The sequence below is a fragment of the Gracilinanus agilis genome, chromosome 4, assembly GCF_016433145.1.
Source record: "Gracilinanus agilis isolate LMUSP501 chromosome 4, AgileGrace, whole genome shotgun sequence".
NCBI classification, from domain to species: Eukaryota; Metazoa; Chordata; class Mammalia; order Didelphimorphia; family Didelphidae; genus Gracilinanus; species Gracilinanus agilis.
This window is the reverse complement of record NC_058133.1, coordinates 386,644,808-386,655,546: the sequence shown is the minus strand read 5'-3', so window position 1 is coordinate 386,655,546 and position 10,739 is coordinate 386,644,808. Positions and strand designations below refer to the sequence as shown.

General features: G+C 37.1%; 1 protein-coding gene across 1 annotated transcript in view; it reads left to right on the top strand.

Annotated features, from left to right (window-relative positions):
* Nucleotides 1-10,739, top strand: part of SAMD3 (sterile alpha motif domain containing 3) — a 70,536-nt gene that overhangs the window by 54,353 nt on the left and 5,444 nt on the right. The window contains exon 7 of the mRNA XM_044674515.1: nt 5,648-5,848. Within this exon, the coding sequence (XP_044530450.1) occupies nt 5,648-5,848 (201 nt within the window). The remainder of the gene's footprint in view (nt 1-5,647; nt 5,849-10,739) is intronic.

Here is a 10,739-nt window from a genome sequence, read left to right as displayed (position 1 = left end):
ATAAATATTTTACTTATAAATATTTATAAATATAAATAAATATTTATAAAGACACAGTAAGCATTTAAAACAAAGAATGATAAATAGACCTTCCTTAAAGCAAGAAAGGTAAATGGGGAGCTTTGGAGAGAAAGGAATTATAGATCTACTCCTTTGGAGTTGGTAGGATAATAGAATCCCAATGGCATGGTGTTTGTCATAACACTTCTCATATCTGATTGGCCTACACAGGTCCTATTCTGATGTCTTTTTATTTTTCTGCACTTCCACTCTCCATCTCCACAAGATTTCTAGTGGTCAACTATATTTCAGTTGTGTGCATCCTCCCTCCCTACCTCCCTTGCTCCCTTGCTCCCTTGCTCCCTTGCTCCTTTGCTCCCTTCCTTCCTTCCTTCCTTCCTTCCTTCCTTCCTTCCTTCCTTCCTTCCTTCCTTCCTTCCTTCCTTCCTTCCTTCCTTATTTCCTCCCTGCAACTCTTTAGTAGAGGTACTTTAGTAGAGGCCCACAAGGGTAATACTCTACAAAATAGCTGCAGGTCTAGACTACTTGAACTGATGAACTGTGAATACCTCCAGGCTTAAAGACCTCCAAGGGACATAGGCAATTTTTTTTTCAGTGACTTCCCCTTCCTGGGAGACGATGTTGGGAATTATGGTAAGGGGTATTGGCTAGAGATCAATTCCTTCTCTTACATTTGCATCACTGAAAGCCCCTAGCACAGGGGACACAGTAGATTCTTGATAAAGTTCCTTGCAATGAAGAAAATGAAATGAGACATATTTGAGACAGAAATTGAGAGGAAGTAGCTCTTTCTCACCAGAGATCTTCAAGTAAAGACCAGATAACCATATCCTGTATATGTGGTAGAGAAAAGGTGTCAAACAAACAATTCTTCTGAATGTAGTCTATATCAGATTAGGATATAATTGAGAAATATTTTGCAAAATAAATAAAAATACAGTTGAACATAGAGACAATATTACAGTATGTGGCTCTTTAAGGCATTATGCATCCCACAGGGATGTTTATGTATGGTTTAGTGGCCCCTATTTCTATTTGAGTTTGACAACACTGCTATAGAAGGAATCTGTTTTCTTATTTATGGTGTCTGAAGTCTCTTACAAATCTGAGATTCTATAATAATAAGCTAAAGCTACTTTGGGTAACACTTCTTTTTCCCTGGAATAACTTCTGTTTCTAAGACCAGACATAAATAGTGAGCTATTTCCTCCTACCATGAGATCTTTCTTGACTGCCCTATCTAGAAACAATTGAATAGGTATGGGTTCAACCTCCAGGACCTCCCTTTAATAATAACCTGGATGGGTCATATGATCACTTGAGGTTTCTCCTGGAAACTGGTTACTGGAATTTGGATTATTTCTAGCCAAACAGCTCTCAATTCCTCTGCAAACATTAGGCTTCCATAGCATGGAATATAGAACAAACTTTCATACAATGAAGAATACAAACAATATTTTTATCTGGGACTTTTAGCATCACCCTAGTGTTGAAGACCACCAAAGCAAGGAAAAAACTCAAGGGGTCTAGGGAATTGATTTCTCCACACTCCCTTTGATTCATGTGATTCATATGACTCATAGTTCCAGGAAAGGGAATGGCCCAGATTTATGCTGCTATATTGTAGCATGTTCCTTATTTTGGGGGTAGCAAGAGGTTCAGTGAATAGAGTGCTGGACTGAGAGTCAGGAAGTTTCATTGTACTGAGTTCAAATCTTGGATTAGCTTTGTTATTCTGGACAAGTCTCTTAACCCTCTTTGTCCAGCCCATAGTTTCACCCATCAGGACTACAAAAGGACCCTGAAGATTTATTGAATCTTCTAGAAGTCAACATGTATTTATTAATTATTATTACTTACCAACAAGCACTTACTATCTGCCAGGCACTAGGGTGGTAGTTTTTGTTGTTATTAAGTTCTTTCAGTTGTGTTTGACTCTTCATGACCCTATTTGGGGTTTTCTTGATGAAGATACTAACTAGAATGATTTGTCATTTCTTTCTCTAGATCATTTTACAGATGAGGAACTAAGGCAAACAGGGTTAAATTATTTGCCCAGGATCACTCAACTAGTAGGTGTCTGAAGCCAAATTTGAACTCACAAAGATGAAATTTTCTGGTTTCTGACCCAGAGCCCTATCTTAAACTCTTCTCACTCACTTTTTTGGATGTGTTACCATTTAAGATGCCTAGAAGACATCTAATTAAAATGATCAAAAGCAGCTGATGATGTGAAACTGAAGGTTAGATGAGACCTTAAAACTGGATAAAGACATCTATGAATCATCAGCATAGAAAGAAGAGTTGAAGCAATTGGAGCTGATGAGATCACCAGGCAAGAGTATTATGGGTGAAAAGTACCCAGATAACAGAGCTTTAGTGGACACCCACATGTAATGGGCTTAACAAAGAGAGACAAAACAAAAGAGACTAAGGATCAGTCAGATATGTGGAAGACAATCAGGAGATACCAAGGGTCACAAAAAACTAGAGGGAAGAGATTAGGCAATGAAGGATGTTAAAAAAAAAGTTTTAGAAGTTGCAGAGAGATCAAGTAGAAAGAAGTCTAAGGAAAAAAATCATTAGATTCGGAAATTAAGGGATCATTGGTAACACTGGGAAAAAGCAGGGAAAGTTGAATAATGGAGTCACAAGCTAGGCTGCAGAGGCTGAAAGTGGAGGCTCTATTTAAGAACTGTGAAACAAAAGGGAAGAAATGGAATGAATAGCTAACAGGTATGGTTAAATCAAATAAAGGATTTTTTGTTTTTCTTTAAGGACGAGGAAGACTTGGGCATGTTTGCACATGAGAGGGAGGCAGCTAGTACACAGGGAGAGATTCAAAATCATTTAGAGAGTGAGGATTACAGAAGGAACAGTTAGAGCAGATGGGACGGAATGAAACCAAGGGTTCATATACAGAAGAATTCGCCTTGACAAGAAGGGTCCTTTTTATGTGAGGCAGGTGAAGAAGGTAGCATCAGGGAAGGCATATGTTTGATAAGGAGGAGGGGAAAAGAGAGAACTCTTGCTAAATGGCCCCAATTTTTTTTGGTGAAGTATGAAACAAAGTCCTCAGCTCAGATGATGAGGAAGGGAGAGTGCCATGGAAAGACCGAGGAGGGATGAAAAGTTTTGGAATTGCCACCAGGGCAAGCAGAAAAGTAAATTAATTAGGGAGGTATGGTGTGAGATATAAAAAGGGATTAAGGAGATATAAAAAAAATTGCAATAAGGGTCCTGCCTCAATTGATATTGTGTAGTCCTAGCTTCTAGCTGAGATGGGGCACCTGAATTCCATTCACCTCTTCCCTACCTACTATGCATGATCAATACCTCCCCCAGAATCTCTTGTAGCTAGAAAAAAACCACACACTTTTTATCATTTGCCTGAGTCCCATTGTTCATTGAAGTGACTGGGAACTGATTTTACAGATTACCCTGAAGCTCATACATGCCTCAAAATAACTACAAAACTAGAACCACTGGAGGGTGAGCAACAAAGCTGTTTAGGAGACAGACTCATGTTTCCATTACATTTGTATCCCTAGTGCTTAGCACAGCTCCCTCTGTGCATAATAAATCTTTGTTGAATGAGTTAATGAATGTGTCAGTGAGTGAATGAATTGCACAGCTAGTAGGGCAGGCCAGTCAATATATCTGAAGTTTTCTTGTGTATCTAGCAAAAGCTATCTTGTCAGAGCATCTGCCAATATTGTTTTTAATTCTTGTAATAGGAACTTTCCATCACATTCTGATAGATTAGATATTTTAACCTTCTTCTCTGTACTTAACTGGTAGCCCCTGCTAATGACTTTATTAGAAAGATCGAGTTCCTTTCTTCTCAGTATATATATCCAAAAACTTGAATAAGAAACCTTCATTTTACATAAATCAGTGGAAAAGAAGAGACTCCAATTAATTTTTCAGTTTAACTGACTGCTAACTAGAAAGCTACAATTCTTTTCTCTTACCCTTCCCCAATCTAACCTCTCTCATTTGGCATCTCAAAATGATAATAATAATAATGTAAATTAATTCATGCAATGTAACCACAAGTGACTTTTTTCTGGATAGAGGGATTGAACCTATGGAATGACAAATCTAAAACTGAAATCAAAAGGAACCTCCAAGATAGGAGACATCCACATGAATTCAACCAAAAATATCTCAACAAAGAAATAGTGCTATTTCATGATGGCAATTCAGGTCACTGTCAACAGAAGCTACAGAATAATCATTTTTAAGCTGCTCGAATCTGGTGATCATTTTAGGTTATGCATTATGCAAGATATAATATTACCGGGTAGGAAAGCTTAGCATCTCTCATATACCTAACAAGGTATGATCCTGTGGCTAAGATGTATGAGATCACTATCTTTCATGGACGGACAGACAACAAATCTTTATCCTAAAGATATAGATCTCAAAATATTCTGGACAATTAAACCAATAAATGGTACCAGAATACGACCATTGTCAAAGACAAAATTGTTGCCTGGTTATTTAATAATATATAATAGCCTGGATATGGTATTGAGCCATAAAAAATTAATAACGTAATTTTTAAGAGATGCTGCTATGCCACATATTTATTATCTCTTAGTTCTTTGAAAAGTTTCTTTTCAAGTACAGACCGAGGGGATCAAAATCATTATGGGAGCAGGATAAGGTACATTACATCCTTCTTGTATTGTCTACTGCTGGAGTTGTAGTGAGGGTTTTTGCAGTGAACTTACAGAGGAAGAGCTTACATATCTTTATTCAACTATAATATTATATTTAGGTATAATATTATATACCTATACAGGAGTCCATAGTGTAGAGGATAAAGGGATAAGAATAGGATAATGACTTATTTCAGAACTGTTTCTATGTGAATCTCATAAAAAAGATGGAAATAAAAAACACATTTATATGGGATATTTAGATTAGTGAATTATGCTTCTCATAATAGCTCAGAGTCAGGCTGTGTAAGTCTCATTTTGTACAGTTCCCAGATGAGAAAACTGAGGATCAGAAGGGTTAAGTGATAGAAGCAGAATTCAAACCCAGATTTTACTGACTCCAAGTCCAATAATACTTCACCATGCCTTGCGTTCATTATTCTAAAGATGAATTCTTATTGTCTATTATGATACTATAAATGCAATAGAGTTGAACCTAAGTACTCTTGGGAATTATTTTGAAAGGAAAAAAACTGTTGGGATATACTTCCTTCTCTTTTTTCTCCTCTCCTCTCCTCTCTTCTCCTCTCCTCTCCTCTTCTCTTCTCTTTAGCTTTTTTCTTCTTAGTTTGTCTTAATAATTGAATGAAGAAGGGGAAATGATGACCTTTGGGAATATCTGGTTTTACTGCTTAGTGAAGTGGTTTGGGAGATGCGATAACTCTGTGCCATACAGTGCAGATTAGCACAGTCATGGGGCCTAATTACCAGATTGTTTGCAATTTAATAGATTCTGTTTATTAGCACCCTACCTTAAAAGTCAAAGTGAAACTGTTAATAGTAATTCTTAACTAATTATTGTATTATTATTAAGTGTATACAGAACAGATTGTAAATGCTATTTTTTTAAAGTCTCAAAATGCCTTTGAAAACTCAGATGATTTGTAAATATTTTGCAGGAAGAAGATGCTTATTTAGATTCTGAGGTAGATGAACATATTAACTGGTTCCATCAAGAATATGTCAAAGCCGAAAAGAACTGGGGAGAAATTGACAATAGGATGAGCCAGACTCTGGAAATTCGAAGAAAGATGATTAACAACAAGACACCTTTGAAGGAAATTCTCAAAATGTTTCCCTTCTTGAAGTGTCCTTATCAGGTACATTTTCTTACTCATAATACGTTGTCATTATATTCCCAGGAATGTTCCTTCCCTTCCACTCCTAGGCCCTTCCAGTAGCCACTGGATTGTTGTACAAATCCAGTGGATGTATTGTCTAATTTATAAAACGGATTATTTGTTCGAACTATATTGGAAGTCAGGCTTTAGCTTACACAATAGGAGATTCTTCTAAGCCTAATGTTAATTATCTAAGACCCTGACAAGGAAGATGTGCCCTAAAGTCCATATTCTATTGTCTCTTCACCTTCATGACTGATTCCTTCCCATGCCTGGAATTAAAAAAAAAAAAGTGAGGTGGCCAATAGACACTTCATCATGGAAACTCAAGAAGTATAAGATCTCAGAAGGAATTGCTACCACCTCCTACCTAAATCATGAATCCTTTCAAAAGCATCCCAAACAAATGATCACCAAGTCTCCATTGAAGAGCTCTAGTGATGAGATACTCTCTATGCCCCCAGGCAGCTCTACTAGCTTCCAAAGTCTTCCTATAACTTACCGCTCATTCTTGGTCCTACCCTATGCAACCAAACCTTCTTTTACATGATAACTCTTCATCTATGTTTCTCTCCAGTCTGTCCTCATAGGAATATTTGAATCCTCCTCATCCTACTTAGGTTTATTTGGATAGGCTCTGATTTGTCAGTGCCTTCTTCTAAAAAAAAAAAAAAGTATTCAGAACTGGACTAGGGCAGAGAAAGCGAGACTTCATTCATTCTGGACATGGTACTTTGGCTAGTTGAAGCCGAAAACTGAATGACCTCTTTTGACTACCCCATTATGCTACTAACTAATATTGATCTTGCAATATACTCAAACTCCTGAATCTTTTTCAGATTAATGATGTTTTGGCTTCTATTCTAATGCCTCATTCTCTACAATTATGATTTAATGAGATAGTTCCCTTATACTTTCCTAAAACATTTAAAAAAAAATCAGTGGTCTCGGAGTATCTACTATAGCTTTCCTTAACAGATCTCTATTATGGATGAATGTAAATTAAAATTTTGAATTTTACACTGAATACTCTTTCCAATAAATTTACTAATACATACTTTAAACTTATTTTCACTTTCTTAGTATGATTTTAATGGAAAGATACTAAAAGAAATAATTTATTGTTATGGTGATAATCAGGTAATAAATTGGATTAACAAAAGTCAGCTAAGTAGCATTGGGTGAAACATCTCAAATCTTCAGTGCATAGATTGACATTATTTTCTGAAAATATCTTAAGAGGAAGAAGTACATGATCTTTTTGTTTTGTTTCATTGTGAACTTTCTGGCTGTTGCTGTTTTCCTTTAGATCTCTGCTTTCTATCAGAGTCTAAGAATCTTGAGTGATTGATATTAAGAGAGAAGAGAAAAGTGCCTAAATAATCTTCTTTCTTACATTTCTAAAGTAATCTTGCATGCTTTTAACACATGTAAGGGAAATGTTTTACTGAAGGAGAGAACTAAAAAGTGCATTTTGTTCTACTGAGTCAAATTTCTTTTCTTTTTATAAATTAACAAACCAATAATCTTGCACACTCCTCAGACAGTTATGTGACTGCTGTAGAATGTTACAGAAGTTCACTTCCCCTGATATGTTTCCATTAATGATACATGCACATTCTTATAAAAAATTATAGAGATGAGGAAGTAGTCTTGTAGTTTGGCAGTCTTTTTTGGTCACTTTTTTCAATAGTAATGCTATCTATGATTTTTTTCCCTTATCTTCAAGCATCTTCCTGTCTCTCAATTATGTTCAGAATCAGCTTCTCAGTTCCCTCCAATCCACCCTCACCATATGGTTTTCCTCTGGTCCAGATGCTCTTTTCATCTTTGTGTTCATTACTGCCACTTCTACTTCCTCATTTGGCACATTAGGGCCTAAATTTTTAAAGTTCAGATATGATCGTTCCAGTGTCTTTGAATGAAAAAAAAAGTCTTTTATAGAAATTCTGAAATATTTCATTTTTATCTGTTGTCTGACTTCCAGTTCCAGCTTTTAATTTTTTATATCTGGACTAGATAGAGGCCCATTTTGGTGACTATTACAACTCGTTCTTTCATCATTTCAAATATAAAGGGTTAATGGATACCAGTTCTTGGCAGTGGAATTCATGTCAGTAGTCATGGTGGAAATGAAAATCCCCATTGTTTTTGTTTTCATTTTCTACACACACACACACACAAATAGTCTTCTCCATCTCCTATGGGAGATTGGAGAAAAGGTGAACCTGTCTTTTATTTATTCTTTAAGAATTCATGTAGAAGGGCAGCTAGGTAGCTCAGTGGATAGAGAGTCGGTTCAAAAGAAAGGAAGTCTTCAGGTCCAATCTGGCCTCAGACACTTCCTAGCTGGGTGACCCTGGATAAGTCACTTAACCTCCATTGCCTAGTCCTTACCGCTGTTCTGCCTTGGAACCAATCCACAGTATTGACTCTAAAATGGAAGGCAAAGATTTTAATTAAAAGAAGCAGTCATACAGATCTATCATCTCTTAATTCAGTTAAATATTTCAAGAAAACCAGAAGTGGTCGTCCCCAAATTATAGGCTGATCATGTAGCCGTTTGGCTCTGCCAGGCAACTTCTTTGCTTTTGATGTATTAAAAGCATCACAGTAGGGTCATCCTCGGGAAAGGAACACTAGCTCAGAGTTTGACTCTTGGCTGTGGCTGGATGCAGCACATTTCTTTTTTAGGTAATATATTCAATAAGTTGGGTAACTCTCGTATGATGCTTGGTTTAGGCTGCACCAGTCATCTGATTCTCCAGCATCATTTGGGAACAAGGAGGATTCTATTATATTTGGGCTGAATATTCTGCATGTTGTCCCAAGAAGACTGACAGGTCCAGAGATCACTGATCTAGACTAACTTGAGTCTCTAGTGCTTTGACTACAACTCAAGCAGCGTGGAAGGCGGGATACTTGTTTTCTCCAGACCAGAACTGAGATCACGAAAACATACAAATGACCTCTGAATCTCCTGTAACTAAGATCTACAAGAGGGAGGGGGAAATAAGGAAATACACATTTATTAAGTGCCTACTGTGTGCCAGACACCATAGTAAGAATTTTACAGATATTATCTCATTTGAGCCTCATGACACTCTTGAGAGGTGGATGCTATGATTGTCCCTATTTTATAGTTGGGGAAACTGAGGCAGGCAGAGGCTAAAGGACTTGTCCTAGGTCACACAGCTAGGAAGTGTCTGAAGCCACGTTAGAAACAGACCTGACTTCACGTCCACTGAGTGGCCTGGTTACCGAAAGGTAGGCATCTAATGGTTTGATCTTGAGGGTAAGGATTTTTCCATCTAGAGATGAGTGAGAGAAACTATAGGACTACTGGTTATGGTGGAAGGCAACCCTGGATGGGGGTCCATCAGGTCCTGGATTCAAACAGGATGGGGCAGAATTTAGGAATTAAATGAAATATCCCTTTCTTTTTGGGCTTATTATATTCCTCTTAAGAGTTTACTCTGGGAAAAGCTCTGAATAGAGTTGAAAACTATTTCTCCATTTATGTGAGTTAAAGGAAACCCACATCCTCTACAAGTTTTCAAGGTTCCAAATTCAAATATAAGGAACACGACAGACTCTTTTTGTTCTTCCCCAAAGATGCAAAGTTCTCACCAGAGCCTATAAACAACACAGAAAACAGAAAGAATTCCTGTTATTTTTTAAAATCCTTACCTTCCATCTTGGAATCAATACTAAGTATCGGTTTCTAATCAGAAGAACTGTAAAGGCTAGGCAACTGGGATTAAGTGACTTGTTCAGAGTCATACAGCTCAGAAGTGTCTGAGATCAAACTTGAATCCAGGACCTTCCTTCCCCAGGCCTTGTTCTCTAACCACTGAGCAACCTAGATGCCCCTGGATTTAGTTTTTAAATTATAAATGAATAATAATAAATTAAAATAAATTATATGTAAAATGTAATTTAAAATTAAAATTTAATTTTATATTTATTTTTAAATTTAAATTTTTATATTTATTTTAAAATTTAAAAATATTAAAATGTAAAATAAAATTTAAAAGAATTTCAATTCTCCTTATTTAAAAAAAAAACAAATTGTTTTCTAACAAGATCTTATAGTCCACCATACTCAGGAGAGTCAGGGTCTGAATTCCTCTTGGAAGGAAACTGAACTTGGGGTTGCTAAATGCCCAACAGCCCAACATTCTAGTGAATCTCTCTTAAACTTCATGGAGAGCTACCCTGAGGGTTTGAATTTACCTTGAAGGCAAACACCTGGAGCAGACTGCTAGTCAGGGGAGCCCTGTTCCCAGGGACCCCAACCCCCAAAACTATCCAAATAACTCACTCTGGTAGTGGACTACATAGTCCAAATCCTTTGCACCTTCAGTATCATCCCCTAATGCCCTTGTCACGGCTTCTCCAAGGCCTGAGAACCATGGGTGCAATCTTTTTCTCTTGACCAGAGGTGTTCTGTTGACATTTTCCTTACCTTGAAAGAAAACAAATTCCCAAATTTCTTGAACTTAGAGTTCTTTGCAGTGTGAGGTTTGCATATTCCTTGAAATCCCTCTTCCCTATCTGAAAGGTTAGTTTCCAGGATTGTATTTACTAGGAGACCTTTAGGACTCTTGAGGCTAAGAACCATGAACATGCATTATTCAGGAACTCATCTCTTGGACTAAATGAGTGAAAAGGTCTTTCCAGTTCCTCTCCACATCCTCCAGATGTCCAGAGAATCTGAATACTTGTCCATTCCTCCTCCTTGAATTGAGCACAGTCTCCAGGTACCAGAGGAGTGGACCCAATATTCCCTAGGCTGCAATAGCACTTGGCCTCAATAGGTTCCAGGGATAAGGGCTTGGAGAATGCTGGAAAGTCTGCCACAAAGTTA